This window comes from Medicago truncatula, chromosome 1 (assembly GCF_003473485.1).
Source record: "Medicago truncatula cultivar Jemalong A17 chromosome 1, MtrunA17r5.0-ANR, whole genome shotgun sequence".
Taxonomy (NCBI): domain Eukaryota; kingdom Viridiplantae; phylum Streptophyta; class Magnoliopsida; order Fabales; family Fabaceae; genus Medicago; species Medicago truncatula.
Window position 1 is genome coordinate 34036534 of NC_053042.1, and position 19740 is coordinate 34056273.

General features: G+C 33.7%; 1 protein-coding gene across 1 annotated transcript; it reads right to left on the reverse strand.

The window, feature by feature from the left end:
- Positions 1-10771: 10771 nt before the first annotated feature.
- On the reverse strand, positions 10772-12016 carry LOC120578282 (protein FAR-RED IMPAIRED RESPONSE 1-like). Its single transcript, XM_039830935.1, has one exon. The coding sequence runs from the start codon at positions 12014-12016 to the stop codon at positions 10772-10774; it is 1245 nt and encodes a 414-aa protein (XP_039686869.1).
- Positions 12017-19740: the final 7724 nt, after the last annotated feature.

The window sequence follows — 19740 nt, forward strand, 5'->3', positions numbered from 1 at the left end:
CATTTTGAATAATTTAAGTTTATTAGTCTATATTAATTTTTTAAGTATTTAAGTGTCTATTTATAAAATATAATTGAAAGATAATGTCATGTAAAATATTAAAATGAGGTTTAATATATCATTGATCAGTTAGTTTGTAAGTCTATTTAAACATATGTTAGATTACTTATTTAAATAAGTTTATGTGAAATATGTTTTTAAGCAGGTTAACAAGTCGTAACAAACTTTCAAAAAAGTCAGTCTTAGACCTAAAAATATGTTTATGATAGATTACATGTGAGACCTAACCTTCAATATTTTGACCAGATTAGAATTGATTTTTATAACACCTAACCCTGACCAACTTATAGTTTGGTCTTTGGTTAAATCAAAATATGAGGGTTTCTTCAACAATTTATATGAATGGAGTACTCGGCCACGGTTCATCTTCAAGCCGTGTTCTCGCGCTCAAACACTGTCTTGAGATCGGACAAATATTGTGTGACCATTACTAAAATTTGATTGTGTTTTTGGATTATTTGATATGCTAAAAGATTAAGTATGATACTAAACAACACAACATAAGATAGAACAACGCATGACAAACTATTATGGCACTAGACATTTTTTTTTGTCTTAAACGATATTTAGCGAACAAAATGTTATTTTGGTATTTTAGACAACTTGTAATTTGGATAAAAATTTACGTTGTGGTTTAGTGAGAAACAAGAATTTTAGGTTTTGTCATGTCCATTTCCCCCAAATTTGTCATATCATCGGAACAATTTTAACTGGAGTTATCTTATCTTGTCCCTTGTTTAGGTTGGTAGTGTCATTGTGTTTTGGTGTTTTTGTTCTTTTGTATCTTTTCAATCTAGCACTTTCATGTATTTTGATTGTTCTATTGAAAATATAAATTATTAAACTTTTACAACATTAAATACACGAGTTTCAAAAAATAATTTTATCATCAAATTTTTAACTTGTGTTTTAGGTGCATAAGTTAACATTTTCCTCGTCAATCTTAAAGAGAGAACTTTCTTTAAAAAAAAAACTTTAGAGGGAGTACTATTATTATTTAGGCTTAAACACATTTTTCGCCCCCTAAGTTTGCAAAGGTTGCAATTTTTGCCCCCTATTAAAAATAAAGACAAAAGTGACCCCCCATGTCTACCCCCTTTTGCAAAACGTCAATTTTGACTTGATCAACGCTGTGTGGCATGTCAGCTGTTCATTTTCTAAGTTAATAAAAAAATGCCACGTGTGTATTTACAAAATTAAGGGTGCTTTTGATTTGCTAAAAAAATGAAGGACAGGATAGAACAACTCTAGTTGTCCAGTGTTTGATTTGTAAAACTGTTTCAGGTAGAGGACAAACTGGAGGCAAGGGACAGGACAAAAACTCATATTTTTGTCCCTCACCAAACCACAGCATAACTTTTTGTCCCACGTACAAGTTGTCTAAAATACCAAAATAGCATTTTGTCCCTCAAAAATCGTATAAAACAAAAAATTACTTAATGCCATAAAAAATTTGTCCAGTGTTGTTCTGCCTTGTGTTGTACTGTTCTGTCCAGTACTTGCTGTTTTGCAAACCAAACACACCCTAAAAAAATAAAAAAGAAAGGATTGATTGGAGGGAGCAAGTGACATTCATCTTCTTTGTCTAAACCATTCATCTTCTTCTTTCATTTCTAAAAGAAAATACAGAACGAGTTTTTGTTCATAAAGAAAATGCAGAATTTGAAACAAACACAAACCCAATCAAAATTTATAACACTCTTCATTCATAAATTCATCAAAATATTCAAACACAACATATCTCCAATTCAATCTCCTTTTTTTCATACTATGCCAAAACTGAATTCATCCCAAAAGTGAATGTGAATTTGAACATACCACTATTGTGTTTATGTCTCTTTGAATACTATGCCAAAACCCCAAACCCAAAGACACAAATAACTTCTCACAAGTACAAAATACAAGAGATGGAGGATGGAAAATAATCACACGGACAAGCTTGTCCATCTTCTGCTATTGACAAAACCAAACAACAAATCACCAAAAATCTCACTCACACTCACCGAAAGATCCAGCAACAACAAACCAAAAATCAATTAACCATGAAATTACAATAGATTTCCATATGGTGACACCCGTTATGGCCGCGGTTAACAATAGATAGAAATTCCGGTATGGTGGTGATGTTTTCCGGTGAGGTGGTCGTCGGAGAAATGTCATCCTAACATTTTGGTGGGTTTTGTAGGGAATACGAATGAGATTACTTTTATGGTGGCAATTTGTTGAAAAACATTCTCTGGTAGTCAAGATCTATCAATGAAGGTGGCGGTTTGAAAACTCAAAAAATATTTTCAATCGAAAAATAAATTTATGATGAGATAGAGAAGGAAGAGAGAATGAATATTATGTATTTTGTTTGACAAAGGATGCCCAGAAAGAGTGGCCTGAAAAGAGGGAAGGAAGAGGAAGAAAGAATTGACAACGCGTGAGGAAGAAAAGAAAGAAGAGAGTGTAGAGACGTGATTCTCCCTTTTTTCATTTTTTTAAAATCAAAATATACACGCGTAGCAATTTTAATATTTTTAAATTAAAAGTTTACACAGGTGGCATGCCACATACGGTTGATTGAGTCAAAATTGACGTTTTGTAAAAGGGGATAGACATGGGGTCACTTTTGCCATTTTTTTAACAGGGGACCAAAATTGCAACATTTGCAAACTTAGGGGGCGAAAAGTGCGTTTAAGCTTATTATTTAATGAAGGATTTTTCTATAATGGTAAATTTGCACATGTTAGAAAATTCAAAATAATAAGTTTGTTTTAAAATTTGTGTATTTTACATTGAGAATTTTTTTTTTCTGCCCTTATTTAATTCCAAAAATACAAAAATGCCCCACTTTTGAAAAAAATTGCATAAATGCCCTACTTTTCAGAATTTTCTGGTACCTTGCAACCCCCACTTGCGGGGTACCTTAAAAAAAATTTAAAAATTAAGTACATTGCTACCCCCACTTGCGGGGTATGAATTTTTTTTTTTTTTTTTTTTTTTAAAATAAATAGATTGCTACCCCACTTGCGGGGTATGCTTAATTTTTTTAAAATGTTTTTAATACACCCCGCAAGCCCCACTTGCGGGTTAGTTTATGTGATTTTTTTTTTAATTTTTTCTCGTAATTATTAATAATAATAATAATAATAATATTAATATTAATAATAATATTAATCACTAGACATCCTATAAACAAAATAAAGACTAAATTTCTACTGATGTCTAATATTAATGCAATCTTTGCGGGAATGACCAGGCATCCTACAAACACCGCATCTTCTCTCAGTTTCCACATCGTCCATCTCGGTCCTAATGCGAGTAATTGGTGGACGACCTTTCTTTGCCCTACGCATTGACTTGTTGGGAACCACCTTCGGTCCTTCATAATTAGGCCAATATGTCTGGTGGTGAACCACGTCGAAGTGGATGTTGTATACGGCGTATACACACTCATTCGTGAATTTGTTATCGACAAAAGTCATGTAGTCGTGACAAAAGCTAGAACATGCGGCAATGACATGTGAGCATGGTAGGTGTAACGCTCTAAACCGTCCACAGTCACACCATTTATTTTGCAGGTCCACTTTGTATTCTCCCTTTGGCAATCCTTCTTTATGATCGATGGTTTCACGGACGGAAAAGGTATATCGATCCCGGTCAAACTGAGTGACATGATGACTGTTGGATTTAATCACCTCATTCCTGAGATATTTCATGTTGTTTTCGGAGAATGGCTCACCAGAATTTACCCTTGCCGCTGCCTCATGTCCTCTTTTAGCAAACAAGGCCGCCAACCTGTAATATGATGCTTTCACGATAGCTGCAGATAACAACGACGAAGACCAACATGACCCTCAAGTAAATCGCGGAAGAAATCGTCGAAGATGAGGGTGTGGGACAGCCGGGCATTTATAATAATTGTAGATATCATGATATTTAATATGTTTATTATTTTTTTTCCTTCTTTTTTTTTATTATTTTTTTTATTTTAAAAATTAAAAAAAAAAAACAAAAAACAAACCCGCAAGTGGGGCTTGCGGGGTATTAAAAAAAATTTAAAAAAAATTAAATACCCCGCAAGTTGGGGTAGCAAGTTATTTAATTTTTTTTTAAAAAAAAAAAAACATATAGGCCGCAAGTGGTAGTTATTTAATTTAAAAAAAAAAAAAAAATGTAGGCCGCAAGTCCCACTTGCGGGGTAGTTAATTTTTTAAATTTTTTTAAGGTACCCCGCAAGTGGGGGTTGCAAGGTACCAGAAATTTCTGAAAAGTAGGGCATTTATGCAATTTTTTTCAAAATTAGGGCATTTTTGTATTTTTGGAATTAAATAAGGGCAAAAAAAAAAAAAATTCTTACATTGAATATACAACTTTTTAATAAATAATTGTTGTTTTTTCATATAAAATTGCTACTTTTAGTTTCTTTAACATGTATAATATTGTACATAATATACAAACTTTTTCATGAAGAAGAATGTTAACCGGTGTCCCAAGAGCATTGATTAAACATCCAAAACAAGTAAGTTTTAATAAAAAAAATCATGTAATCATTGTTTGATAAAAAATAACATATTATATTTTCAAAACAAAATTTCTATTTGGAGATTTCTTCCCCTTTTTTTAATAATTTTTTTCTGTGTTTGACGGCATAGGATGAAGGTTTTGTTGGGTGCCAACCTAATTGAGATGTCGTTGCTTCCCCTTAATGTCTATCAATTCTCCTGGCTTAAAAAAAAAAAAAAAAACCCATTGTTCTGTTACTCGTTAACAAAACCTATAATGAAAACCTTGTGATTTTTTTATTACAAATTTCCTACCGCTAATTAAATGACACATGTCCAAAATTTGTCTCTGCAGATATATACAGAGCGAGCGAAGATAAGAGATGAGATATTGGGGAGAAAATGGATAGGGTAGAATCAAAACAGAAAAGAAAAGAAAGATATGCAAGTGTGGTAGGACCCAGGGGACCAACATACATGCTTTCCAAACGACAAGCCGACAAAGGAGGGGACCAAACATCACACGGCTCGGGAAAAGAAACATAGCCTCATGTCGTTTTCTCAAGAAAAACAACCTGTGTGTGTGAGATGAAGTATGGTGGCCGTGTGGAATGGGGACATCTCACACCATCAGCAGGTCGTGACCCATTCCTCTTGCTTTGCCTATAAAATCATCCATGTTTTGTGTAGACATGTATAAGGCTAGACAAAGTGAGTGAGAAAAAAAATATGATTTTTTTTGAAAGAAATAGAAACATTTACTACTTATTTCATTTGATTATAGAGCAAGCAAAACAAGGGTCTCCTTTCTAATGATATTTTATCCAGGAAGAAACAAATGATCCAAAAAACACTCATAATTAAAGGAAGAGTGTATAAATAATACTCTCTATATTAGAATTTAGAAGTGCGGTATTCAATTTATTTAATCAAAGTTAAAAATTTGTTATCTCTTCACAACTTCTCTTCTAAATCAAACATAATATTAAAGAATGAAATTTTGGATATAAAGTTCATCTAATAATTATTTATAGAAAAAATAAGTTGAAAGAACGTGATTGTCTATCCATTTTTCTACTATATTTGATCATATTTAATAGCACATTATTTTTATGGAAAAAATTCCACCGTGTGAACTTTAAGCAAATTTTAATGAAAGATGAACTTTATGTTTCAAAGTGAATTATACATTTTCCCTTCTTCTTTAGTTGATAGGAGTGGCTTTTGGTATCGAGTCTTAGTCGCCCGTTATGGCGAAGTAGGTGGGAGGTTGGAGGTTGGGGCTGGAGTTGTTCTTCTTGATGGAGGGAGGTAGGGCAGATTAGAGATGGGAGAGGTGTTATTGGTGGAGGCTGGTTTGGGGAGTGTGTGTCTAAGAAGTTGGGGGATGGTTCAGACACTTTGTTTTGGTATGATAAGTGGTTTAGGATCGGTTTCTTTTTGTGAGAGGTTTCCTAGGTTGTTTGATCTTTCTGAGAACAAATCTATTACGGTGGCAGGTTTGTTCTCTCTTGGTGTAGAGCGGGGTGGGGAGGCGTGGAAGTGGAGGAGGAGGTTGTGGGCTTGGGAGGAGGAGGAGTTAGAGGAGTGTAGGGCTTCTTTGACTGATGTTTCTCTACAAGATTTTGTTTCAGATAGGTGGGTGTGGTTACCAGACCCTTTTGAGGGGTACACAGTTCGGGGTTCATATCACATGCTGACTACAAGGGATGTTTCACTTAGGGATCCTACAACTTCTTTGATTTGGCATAATCAGGTGCCGTTGAAGGTTTCTTTATTTGCTTGGAGGTTGCTTCGTGATAGATTGCCTACTAAAGTCAATTTGGCTCAAAGACGGGTGCTTGACACAAGAGCTTCTTTGTGTGTTTCAGACTGTGGCATGTGTGAAAAGGCGCAACATTTGTTTCTATCTTGTGATGTTTTTCATCTTTATGGCCTCTGGTGCGTCATTGGCTGGGTATTATAGGTGTTGATACCAATGTTCTTCTAGATCATTTTCTTCAGTTTGTGAACTTGACAGGTGGAGGTAAAGCTACTAGAGACTTTCTTCAGCTTATTTGGCTCTTGTGCGTTTGGGTCTTATGGAACGAACATAATAACAGGATTTTTAATAAAGTTGTAACTTCTATCCCCAGGTTGTTAGATAAAGTTAAATATATGTCTTTAGCCTGGTTGAAAGCCAAAAAGGTTGTTTTTAGGTTTGGTTTAGATATGTGGTGTTCAAATCCCTTACAATGTTTGGGTATCGTGTAATGGTTTGCTTTAGTTGTTTGTATGACTCTATGGTTGTAAAGTAGTTCTTTTGGCACACCTTGTGCTAGAAGAGTTGTTTTTGATGATTAATATAATTCCATTTTTGATTGTTCAAAAAAAAAAGAATTGTTCCTATTAATTTATCATTTTAATTCAACATTAATTATAATTATACGAATAACATTTTTTACTATTTATCGAAAAGAGATAAATAAGTGAAATTGGATAATAAATAAGGATCTCGTTAACAATTGCTCTTAGAGCACTTGTTAAGGTAACCAAAATTAGTAGTTTTATATTAGAAACAACAATTTGTAAATTTTTTATAAGTTGACTTGACCACTTTTTATCATTTTCCGACACAAAATTTGTATTTTTGTTCCCTTATCCAATGCCTCAAGGCATTCTTTAACATTTTCAATAAATAAACATTATCATTATAGAAAATGACAAATGATTCATCAAAATTTATAGTTTTTTTTATTTTTTTATTTTTTTATATTGATATGTTTAGAATGTTTAAAACGCAAACAAAAGAAATTGAGTGATTATAAAATTCATTCAATGAAAATAAAAATTGTATATAGAATAAATGAAAAAGGTTGCTTTGAACTTTTGTTTATGAAGAAGATATGGGTTCCCCATTTCATAAACTTGGCTTTCGGTTTAGTGGGATATGTGGGGAGAGATGAATGAATGAATTTGGCAGGCAATTAGATATATTTCCATGCTTTGCCCAATCTCTTTTCTTATTTATTTTGTTGTCTTGCAACATAAATGTAAATCACATAGGATGAAGCTGACCTCACATAGGATGAGTCTTATGTTGTGAGGGATTATTCAACTCACTGACTAGTGCTTAAATTTCACTTTTAGCTTCCAAAATTTTGAGCCCATCAAAGTCCCCTATTTGTTTGAGCCAAAATTGGCCCCCCTCGTCACCAAAAAATATAACAATGTGTTACAATATTTTGTTGTTTTGTAGGGATGGTGACAATAGGGATTGGTCTCATTACCACAAGCATTAATTATGCATGTTACCAGTTGAGATCAATGTATTCCTAGTATTTTTTACTAGACTGCAATATTTGTTTGGAGAAAAACATCATTAGTAAAAGAGAAATGCTATTGACAAACTCTCTGTCAAACTCTTTTTAACACACTCTCTTACGTGAAGCCACATCATCTATCTAATTAATAATTTTATTAGTTACCGGTTGTCCCTGTTAACAAGGTTATTTCTTTTATTTTATTTTCCCTTTATTATTTGTTCAACTTCTCTCACACGTATATAAAACTCAAGTGAAATCATCTCTTCCGCAAACTACTCCACTACTTCACGACAGAATAACAAGAATATACAACAGAGACCAACACATCAAACTCCATCTTTACCCTGCAATTGGCAATATTCTCCTTTTCATTTAAATTGGGAAGCAGTGGTTTGGTTGGTTGAGAAATATATAGGACATTAATAACGTGAAATGAGATTCAATTGTCGTCTAATTCATAAAGGAATGGAACAAAATGGCAAAATCACCCAACAAGACACAACCCCTAATAAAGGAATAATTGTAAACGAGAACTAGTGCTAATAAATGTATAAATAAAGAAATAAGAGATGAATGATAATTTACAAGTGATTTACATTCTATCTTTGGAATTAGGATATTTGTTATTATGTTGAGTGGTTCAGCCCCACTCTAAAGTTGTTGGGAGTTTTTTGGTATGATATGATGTGCTGATTTTTTAGCTCTCAGGATAGTGAAAAGAGGATGAAGTATCCGGATTGATGAACTCTGCTTAATATGTTTGAGTTGTTCTAGGCTCTTAAGTTTGTGATTGAATTTTATCTTAAGTTTGTGGAGATATTACTAAAGGATTTTAAGTTATTAGGTGAACTGATAGCAACAGCTTGATCATTAGTCTTACTTATCTAGCTAATATAAATTTTTGTACAGGGAGAGAATCTCATAAGTATTGCTATCTTTGCTTTTGGAGGATTAATGTATTGGTTTATGAAGCACATATACTCCTCAATTAAGCGTGCTCGATGTCAGACACACGTCGATTTTTGACACCGACACATATAATTATATTGAATTATGTGATGTTTACAAATTATTATCGGTGTCCATGTGCTTGTGTTCGTGTTGTTTCTAGTTTATGTTATGTATCTGTGCTTCATAGGTATTGATTAATTTTAGTTTTTTGTTTTCATCGAGCTTTATTGAGAGATAGACATGTAAAGTTTGTGTAATTGATGGTTGTATCTTTGTACTTTATATAATCCTTTGCACATCTTGTGTTTAGGTTAGTTTATTAATAAATTTTGCCTTCCAAAAAAATTATTTAAAAACAAGTGAGTAACATTTTTTTAGACTGATAACATGTGAGTTACATAGCCAATTGGTTTAAGTCCACTGCTAGATACAAACATGAAACATAGTGAATTGGTTTAAGTCCACTGCTACTTTTTTTGAATCTGGGAAATTTTATTCGAGGCCAAGCTACCAAAAGCAACAAAACAAAAACGCCGCCCGTACGCGTAACGCCCCGGAAAAACACCGCCAAACTGAACAGAAACAACAAACAATAAACAAATCTAGTTGATCATCATATCAACATAGCTAAATCCTAATAGGTCTTTTATTTAAAGAAAACCACATCAGTAAAATAAAAGATTCATAAACTGGTACATAAAGATGTCTAGTTGATTATCACATCAACATTATCAAATCCAATTGAATCATCATCTAGTCTTTACAAAAGTATATCAAACAAGTCTCTAAAACAACATTCTTAGCTCCTTCAACCCTGATGATTTTCCTGTGAAAATAAGAAAACAAAAGACAATTAGTTGAAAACTCAAAATGTATCTACTAACTAAATATTAAATCACCTAAGAATAATGTGTCATACCATTCTTGGCAATGCAGCTGTTACTTCATCATTGAGAACATTTGAGGTATTTACTGCTTCTCTTTGGACAATAGCAGACTTAAAATCACAACAAATACATAACAATGAGAAATAATGCTAAAATAGAAAAAAAAAACATTATACAAATTTTGATGAAGTTAAAATCTTCTAACCTTTTTTACTTTACAACTAGATGTTCTCTTACGACCTCTCTCGATCCCACTCTTTATTCTTCTTGGAGCCCCTTTTGTATTTGCTCTTTTCGGATCACGCACTAGCTTCACACGTAAACTGCTCTGACCAACTTTTTCCTTGTCGATTTTCAAAGACCGGTTGATAGTTGCACACTGTTTCAAAGTTTCTTCAAGTGCATGGCAAGCCAAATTGTAACTCTCAAAACTTAGCGATCCTTCTTCAAGAAATTCAATAGCCTTTTGATATAAAGAATCATATCTCTCCTTACTAGAACACACATCTTCTTTCATTATCCTTGTATGATGCTTGCTTCTAATATCCTTGGTCCATCTTCTTAAAATATAGTGCGATGGGACAACACAGACACCAACAGCTTGGAATGCCATCAATGAATGTCTACAAAGAAGATACCCATTATACTCAAAAAAGCGACATAGACACGATATTTCCTTCTTCGAGACATCACACTCTACAATAAACTCGTCATTTTTATGAAAGTCGAAAATTGTAAAAGTGGCAGTAAGATTATCATTATGCTCTTTCACAATACGGCATCCAGATAATCCCAAAACTTCAACTTGAAATTTCTTGAAGATTTCATGTGTATATATCATCGACATTTGCTTCTCAAAAGGCGATGGAGTCCTAAGAACAGGTTGCTTGTGCCATGTCTTAAAATCAGCTTGCTTTTCCGCCTCTTCTCTATCATGTAAAGCAACTTTATATTTTTCGACAAATTCCTTTAATGTAGTTTTCTTACATACATATTTGTCAAAAAAAGAATTAATGCTCTCTGATCTTTGAGTTGTTGACAAGCCACCAAAAAATGTATCATTCATGTAAACAGGAACTCAATGTTCACGTTCTTCATATAAAGAGTGAATCCAATCATCTCCAAATAGATCAAATTTTTCCACCATTTCATGCCATTTATCTTCAAATTGTTGTTTTGACCAAGACTTATATATGCATATGTTGAGATATCTCATGAAGTCTTCGTCATCTCTTAAAACATGACTAAGCTTCTCAGGCACCTTTCTAAGTATATGCCAAAGACAAAATCGATGTCGAGAATTTGGAAATACCTCTTTAATAGCCTCTTTCATTGCTCTATCTTGATCAGTTATGATTGCATTTGGAGGTTTTCCACCCATTGCTCTAAGCCATATTTTCATCAACCATATGAAAGTGTTCTTGGTCTCATCTGAGAGTAATGCACAACCAAGTAACCTTGATTGAAAGTGATTGTTTACACCAATAAAAGGAGCAAATGGCATTTTGTACTTATTTGTGATATATGTAGTATCAAATGAAATCACATCTCCAAACTCTTGATAGTCTTCTCTACCTTTTGCATCCACCCAAAATACATTTTTCATGCGACCCTCATCATCCATATCAATTGCATAAAAGAATCCTGGACTTTCTTCTTGCATGAGCATAAAACAATCTAACATTGCATTTGCATCTCCAGATTCTAAAGCCAAACGCCGACCTTTATCTAAATGGTTTCTTACATCTTTCTCCAAGCAACCAATGTTTTCATATCCTCCATATTCTTTGGCCATTGTGGCAAAAATTTTGCTTGTTCTCACTCCAACATGGTGCAAAGTTTCAATAGAATGCTTTTGAGCTTTATTGATTCCTCTATGGCAAGGAAAATAATGTGCATATGCTGGAAAAAGTTCGTGATTGTGGTCTTTAATGAAGCTATGAACAATCCATTTTCCATCACAAATTCTTTTAACACGTAAACTAGCCTCACATCCCACCTTCAAACAAGGACGTGGATTTTGTGAACTGGATTCTCGCTTCTTGCCGTATCTTGTGCAAGCATAACTTACATCAATAAACTCTCTAGAAATCTTTGAACGACGACTATTTTTAATTGATATCCCAAACCCAACTGATTTAGCATAATGAGTGTAGAACGAATAAGCATTTTCTTGTGAATCAAATTCCATTCCAATGTTAGGTTCTTGACCACCGTTAGCCTCTAAATCAACGGTACATGAATCATTGTCACCAATCTCCTTGACAGCTTGCTCTTCATTCCCATCAATAGAATGTTCTCCATTCCCATCAACAACTTCCATTAATTCCTATATTTCAGATAATAATTATAACTATATAAATATATAACAAGTAATGATAACTCAAAGCAACAAAGAATTAGTCATAATGTACTGAATAAAATAAACATTAAAAAGAATTTATTTGGGGAAGTTGGTAACGATGAATGTAAATATACTATGTACAAAACTAAAGATCTAAAACTAATTGTCTAAATCCCACATATATATTATAAGGCTAATATATTATATTTATATATTTATAGTTCCATCAAGTACCATACTAACAAGTAATGTTTACCTTACTTTTAAGAGATGATGATAACAGATTGCACTAGTGTAACATAGAAATTTGGTGGACGTGGCTTTGAAACAAATGATGGCAACACCAACTATGGTTTGACGACGGTGGAAAGAATATGTTGCAGTGAGTGCAGCGGTGAGAAGATTTTACAATATAGATAGATGGCGCCAGGGTATATATTGCAGGGTAAAGATGGAGTTTGATGTGTTGGTCTCTGTTGTATATTCTTGTTATTCTGTCGTGAAGTAGTGGAGTAGTTTGCGGAAGAGATGATTTCACTTGAGTTTTATATACGTGTGAGAGAAGTTGAACAAATAATAAGGGGAAAATAAAATAAAAGAAATAACCTTGTTAACAGGGACAACCGGTAACTAGTAAAATTATTAATTAGATAGATGATGTGGCTTCATGTAAGAGGATGTGTTAAAAAGAGTTTGACAGAGAGTTTGTCAATAGCATTTCTCTTAGTAAAAATACGATACTCTTAAGGTTATTATTAAAACAAGTTTTACCAAAGTAAACATGAATTGGTAAAAGAAAATACTTTGGTGACAGAATAACAAGATAATTCAGCACAAGCTACATCAATTTAGGTTCAAACAAAATTTCCCTTTTCTAACATCTCTATCATCATTGAAACATAAAACTACAAATAGAAACCAGTCAAGAACAACAAATTGATCTATGCTTGCTTGCTTGCAAAAGAAGAAAACAGGGTCTCAAATGCTTTAACATATAACAGAAGATAACTACAAGTCTACAACACCTAAGATTGATACCAGTAACTGCATATAACCACCTCAAATCTCGATTGATGCATTAATATTTTTCAAAACATATTCCAATTGTGAACTAGGCTGAGCTGGATAATCATTGCTGTAACATCGGAAGCTTCCCAATCGTCTCTAAGGTCTTTCGTCTCCTTGATCTACCACGCCCCCCTTGTATTATTGCCCCCGCCTCTGCCTGTCAATGTTGATGTTCACATAATTAAGATAACATATAACATTCGAATTAAGGCTTTTCAACTGATAATTAATCAATGCCATATAACTTGGTGTTTAAAATTTAGTTACTCTAATGATATGGACCTTATTAATTGTTTATTCAATTCAAAGTTGGATAAAATCACAAAACTTAACCTCAAAATTCAGGAAAACATTATAGTGAAATAAATTACAGGTACTTACATTAGGACCGTCGGGTATCTGAGGAGGCTCCTCCTGAACAGCCATGTTTTCTGGGGTTGTAACATCAGCATTAGCAACACTTGATGAAGATGCCTCTTCCTGTGCAGTTAAAGTTTCCGAGACAATAGGTTGCTTTTGAAGATCAGAACCGTCAGGTATCTGAGGAGGCTCCTCCTGAACAGCATCCATGTTTTCTGGGGTTGGATCATCAACATTAGCAACACTTGATGAATTTGACGAAGATGCCTCATCCTGTGCAGGTGAAGTTTCCCTGACATCAGGTTGAATTTGAAGATCATAACGGCCCCTTTGTTTTTTTTGTGGTTGTAGTTGCAGTTTTGGAAACTGAATGTCATTCAACTCCAGAGACATTAACGGTTCAATCCTTTTCACTTCTGATTCATCCAATTTACCGTTGTCCGCAACTAACAACAAAAAACAACACGTAATTCAAATATAACCCAAATAATCAGAAAATTGATGCTACATTATAGACTATAGTATGAAATTAAAATATATTATAAACTATAGTCTTAAATATAAGCAAAAGATCAATCATTACCGGGTGGGGCTACTGGTTTTAATTCATGTGGTACTTGATGATGAGTAATGATATCAAGATCATCCATGTTTTCCTTGTCCCTGCCACCAGAATCACGTTCCCTTGTATTAGTCCCCCCGCCTCTCCCTGTCGATGTTGGTGTAGTAGGCGTATCTGACTGCAACATTCATAACATATAGCATTTGATTAAAGGCTTTTCCACTGATAATTAATCAACCATATATATAACTTTGTATTTAAAACTTAGTTACCTCAATGATCTGGACCTTATTAATAGTTTATTCAATTCAAATTTGAATAAAATCACAAAACTTAAACTCCAAATTCAGGAAAATATTACGGCAAACATTAAATTAGAGGTACATAGAATAGACCTGTTAGATACCTGTGAAAATTCCTCTTGAACAGCCACAGGTTCTTCTATATCAAGAGCATCCATGTTTTCATCAGCATTAGCAACACCTGATGAATTTGAGGAAGATGCCTCTTCCTGTGCAGTTGGAGTTTTTGAGACAATAGATTGATTTTGAATAGCAGAACGGCCCAGTAACCGAATGTCGTTCTCCTTTCTTAGAGACTTTAATAGTTCTAACATTTTCACTGCTGATTCATCCAAATCCGATGCAACATTATAGACTAAAGTATGAAATTAAAATATATTATAAACTATATACAGGCAAAAAGTCGTAATTACCGGATGGTGGATGCTCAGAATAAAATCGAGGATCAATATCTTTGGATGTTATTGGGGCTACTGGTTTTGATTCATGTGCTACAAGATGATCATGGGTAATGATATGAAGAATATCATTCTTTATAAAATAACCATTACCATTTCCTTGTGGAGCAAGATAGATGGTGTGAACAAACTTGCGACATTCTGCAATATCTTCGATTTTCACAAATCCTGAAACAACAAAAAGCACACCAAGACCCCAACATTCAAGAAAGTGCACTGTATTGGTTTGTATAGCATCGAACTTGAGTGACAGTATAAGATTATGAATTTGATTGAGTTCGGTAGCGGTTGTGACTGTGTGGCTGTTGATGACAAGAATCATGGTGCTGTTTTCCGTGTAGAAGTAATGCATGTTGTTAGCATCACTACAAAGAAGTCCATAGTATTGTGGAGCAAACTGCATGCGTGACACACAGAAATTATAACATTAATATCATTACATATTATCATTAATCAAGGAAAAAGAATGAAAAATGAATGAATACGTTGTCAAGAGGAGGCATGTTGGCCATTTTTTGAGCTCCCTTTGAGATAATTACAGAAGCAAGATTGTGTCTCTGTGCTGAAAAGAAAAGGAAAACATTATGAAAGAATTAATCAAGAAACACACACAAAGCAAATCAATGCAGTTGAATAAGAAACTTTATTTTTCTTGGAAACTACTTACGAAGAAGAAGAAAGAAGAAGAAGAAGAAGAAGAAGAAGAAGAAAGAGAGAAAAGTAAAATAAAGAGGGTTTGGTTGTTGAGATTAACAAAGAAACCTTCTAAATATGAAAAGCAAAATAAAAGATTATAAAGAGAGTGTTCGACTAGAAGTGTCTGTTAGTTTTTCTTTTGCTTTCCTTTCTTATTACGGATAAGCTTATGATAAAATTGAATTTGTAATGTTTGTTAAAATTAGCGGTTGAAGTAGTTTATAAATATGAAATGACATAAAAATAATATATTTAATTAATCTTTAATTTCTTTTAATATTACGGACTTCTTTCCAAACAAGCCTATTAGCTACTTGAAAATTAACTTATCAAAAAATGGTATAAGATATAATAAGTTCATGAGAAATCGGTGGTTACCAAACAAGTCTATGTTAGTCAAATAAGCTTATATGACATAAGTTATAAGCTCAAAGATGGGACTTGACAAACACCCTTAATTGTGTGCCTATGAAGCACGGATATTCGTCGGGTTAGGCGTGTCCTAGAGTCGGACATGTGTCGTGTCCGATACGGACACGACACCGACACTTGTAATTACACTGAGTTATGTAATTTTTTTCAAAATTATTAACAGTGTCGATGTCCGTGTCATTTCCAGTGTCTGTATCCGTGCTTCATAGGTCTGTGGTGTATATGTAATTACATAAATATTTTTCAGGGGATTTTGAATTTCTAATCCTAAAGGGAACTAACTAGCTTACATATATATATATATATATATATATATGCAAGGTTGAATGATTAAATTTAAAAGTAACTCACCTCATTTCTCATGTATTACTTAATATACAAATATGTGTGTGATTAAATTTAATGAAGCAGAAATATCATTTTAAATGGAGTACTTATTTATGTATGATCAAATACCAGTATTTCCTAACCTTTTTTCAATGTTCACCAATCTAGAAAGTCAACACAAAAACACTGAATGTATCAACATTAGGATGCTATATAAAATAACTAGGATTAACGTATGAATTATCCACCATTTGTTCTGCTGTTTTACTAGGGATAATATAATCCATAGCCACCATTTAAGAATCAATGAATATTTTTGGAACAGCAACCAGCAACAGCATTATCATCATTCTCTTTCTTATAAATAAGAGATATTGCACATTCTTTTACCTTGAAATCTGGTCTATACTTTGGCCAATGGTAACCATCCTCATACCTGCATATCTCAAAAGTGAAGTTGTGAGCACGAGAGAGCATCTGACCGATGCTAGAAGAATCCAAGCAATATTTCCAAAGAAATGTGTGATCATGAGTAATAAATCTTTGTTCACCCCTCCATTTGAAATAGTATATTACCTTAGCTGATCATTGCTAGGAAATGTGTTTACCATCATCAGATTTAACAACAAATCTGTAGCTAAAAACGCTATATCTTCTTTTTTCGTCATGGATATCCTCAAGTCCTAAAACAACACATAGGGCGAAACCCATGAGCCTATTATCAATGCACAAGTTTAGAGAATCTATGTTCAGAGTCACAGAATGTCCCTCACAATGGTAAGGGAACCAAGAAGGAACCGCACTCCTTGGAAAGCAATAGAACACAGACTTATATGCATCCTGAAGGATCCTCATATGTGCATCAGCTGCAAGGTTACTTTGAGCACTTGAATTTAGTTCTTGACTATTGGTGAAATAAAATTTGAAGATGCCTTGATGACTCTCTTTAGAATCTGATGAACTTTTAGTCCTTGGACTTGACACTCTCCTAATAGATGGACAATCAAATGCCCACAAGTGTTCCAGAAATTGTGGTAGCTGTGGGATACATTGAAGTCTCTTGCAATCAGTTAAATCAAGCGATTTCAAGCTTGAAAGATGAGCAATACTCTCAGGAAGGTTAACAATACCACTTTCATGAAATGACAATTCTCGGAGTGATGACAAGCGACCAATGTCACTTGGGATTTTTGATAACTTTTCACAGCCTGAAAAATCAAGCTTGGAGAGAAGGGATATGTTACCAATGTTGTTTGGAAGATGCTCGATATCTCTGCATAAGTTAAGACTCAAGGTTTGAAGCCCAACCAAATAGTCCAACGATCAAGGGAGCTCTTTAATTGCTGCTTTTATTAAGCTAATGTGAGCAAAGTTTTCGGTAGGCTCCAAGATCTCTGGGAAGATCATCAGCATTGAGCAGCCATGCAAATCAAATTTTGCTAACTTCAGTTTGAAAATGCTGCTGGGAAGAGTTTCAAGTGATTCACAGAAGGTAAGGTCTAATTTGCACAGTTTGCTGAGACTTCCAATGGAATATGGAATAATCTCAAGCCTTGAACAATTGTACAAGCTCAACTCTTCTAGCCCGACCAGGCAGTTCCTTTATTGCTGTTTCGTATAAGATGAGAACCGTCAAATTTTCCGATGTTTCCTTAATTTCTGGGAACTCCTCCAAATTCGAGCAACCACGGAGGTGAAGTCTTTTGAGAAATTTCAATTTCAAAAGGTCAATTGGAAGGCTTATGAGTGATTCACAGTAAGAGAGGTCCAACCAACAAAGCTCATTGAGACTTGGAAATAATGAGGGTGAACCTTCTCTCAATACTTTTAAGTTTAGTAAGTGTATATTATCCTTTTGAATAGTAAGTTTTTTCAACTCATCACAGGCCAGGGGGTCAAAAGTATCCGAGAATTTCTCAAATATGGACCTAGATTGTTGGTCGAGGCAGTATTCCATATCCCCATGCAAAAGGTATCTAAATATGCTCCCCCGTGGTCTAGTGCGTGAGCAACCATATGATGGAGCCCCCTTATTTGGACTATTGACCGAAAACATCTCAAGGTTGCAAAAATTATATAAAACTATTAATCCTGAAGATCTCGAGAGAATATTGCTAGGAATGTTTAAACTCCTAAGCTCAACACAGCCATTTAACCATAAACATTTTAGCCTGCTGAGAAAACCAGACGAGTAAACTTGAACCAACTCTCTGCAATGACTAAGAATTACTTCTTAAATATTTGGACATCAAGATAGGTCTGGTATTCCAATCAGTTTTTGGGAACCATTAAGGTCAAGCTTTTTCAAATTTGGTAAATCCTGGCACAAATCATCAGTACATCATTAGGTACTCACAAAAACTACCGATCACTTCATAAAAAGAATAGCTACTCGCAAATTTAATCCCAATTGTATGTATATAATACATGAGCTAATTTGCAACTACTAATCACTTAATTAAAAAAAAGTAATCACTCAAGATACGAGAAAAGGTTGTCCCTAAATTTCTTCATGGAGGTTACTTTATCTATTGATTTTTGAAAAACTTTATCAATTAACATATGAGTATTTATTATTCTCTATAAAAAATTGTTATTTGATCTTTCTTAATGATTTCAGCTTTTTTTGCCTGAATATAGAACAGTGTTGTTGATATTGATTTTCCTAAGTTTGTTTGCAAAAGAATAAAGCTGGCAATACCTGATCTCTCTCCCAAAGTTGTTCAAGTTGAAGGCTTAGCCAACTCTATAGAAGGTAAAATACAGAACTGATGTTGAAAATTACTAATAATTAATGATAAAAAAAGCTTTTATGGTTCTATTTTATCAATCTATATAACTGGCGAAAATAATGATGCAGTTACTGTTGTGGACTATTTTTATGATTCTGAAAAACAAGCAAATGAAGATGATTCATCCGAGGATCCTATTTACAAGTGCTACGAAGCTGTTTTAGACTCTAAAGCTAAGGATGAAACACTTGTAAGCTAGTTAGTTCCCTTTTGTTGAAGAAAAGAATATCATGAAATTGGTGCTGAAGAATGTTTCCTGAATTGATTTTTTTTTTTTTTTTTTTACAAATCCTAAATTGAGAATAATATATGTTGAATTAAGAATGTTACATGAATATCTCATAATACATTAGTAAGATAAACAACATGTATGATCTGCCAAAACTTCACTCTTACAAAAACTTTCTTACTTAAAATCTTAACCATATATAAAATGGCAAATCAATGAACAACATAGTAGTATAGGAATCATATTCAAAATCTGAAACGTGCACTTTGCTTGCAAAAGAAAAAAACAGGGTCTCAAATGCTTAAACATATAAAAGAAGATAACTACAAGTCTACAACACCTAAGATTGATACCAGTAACTGCATATAACCACCTCAAATCTCGATTGATGCATTAATATTTTTCAAAACATATTCCAATTGTGAACTAGGCTGAGCTGGATAATCATTGCCGTAAAATCAGAAGCTGCCCAATCGT

Bases quoted from the DNA above. Each gene is read 5' to 3' on its own strand.
- LOC120578282 (XM_039830935.1), bottom strand. From the start codon at position 12,016: ATGGAAGTTGTTGATGGGAATGGAGAACATTCTATTGATGGGAATGAA.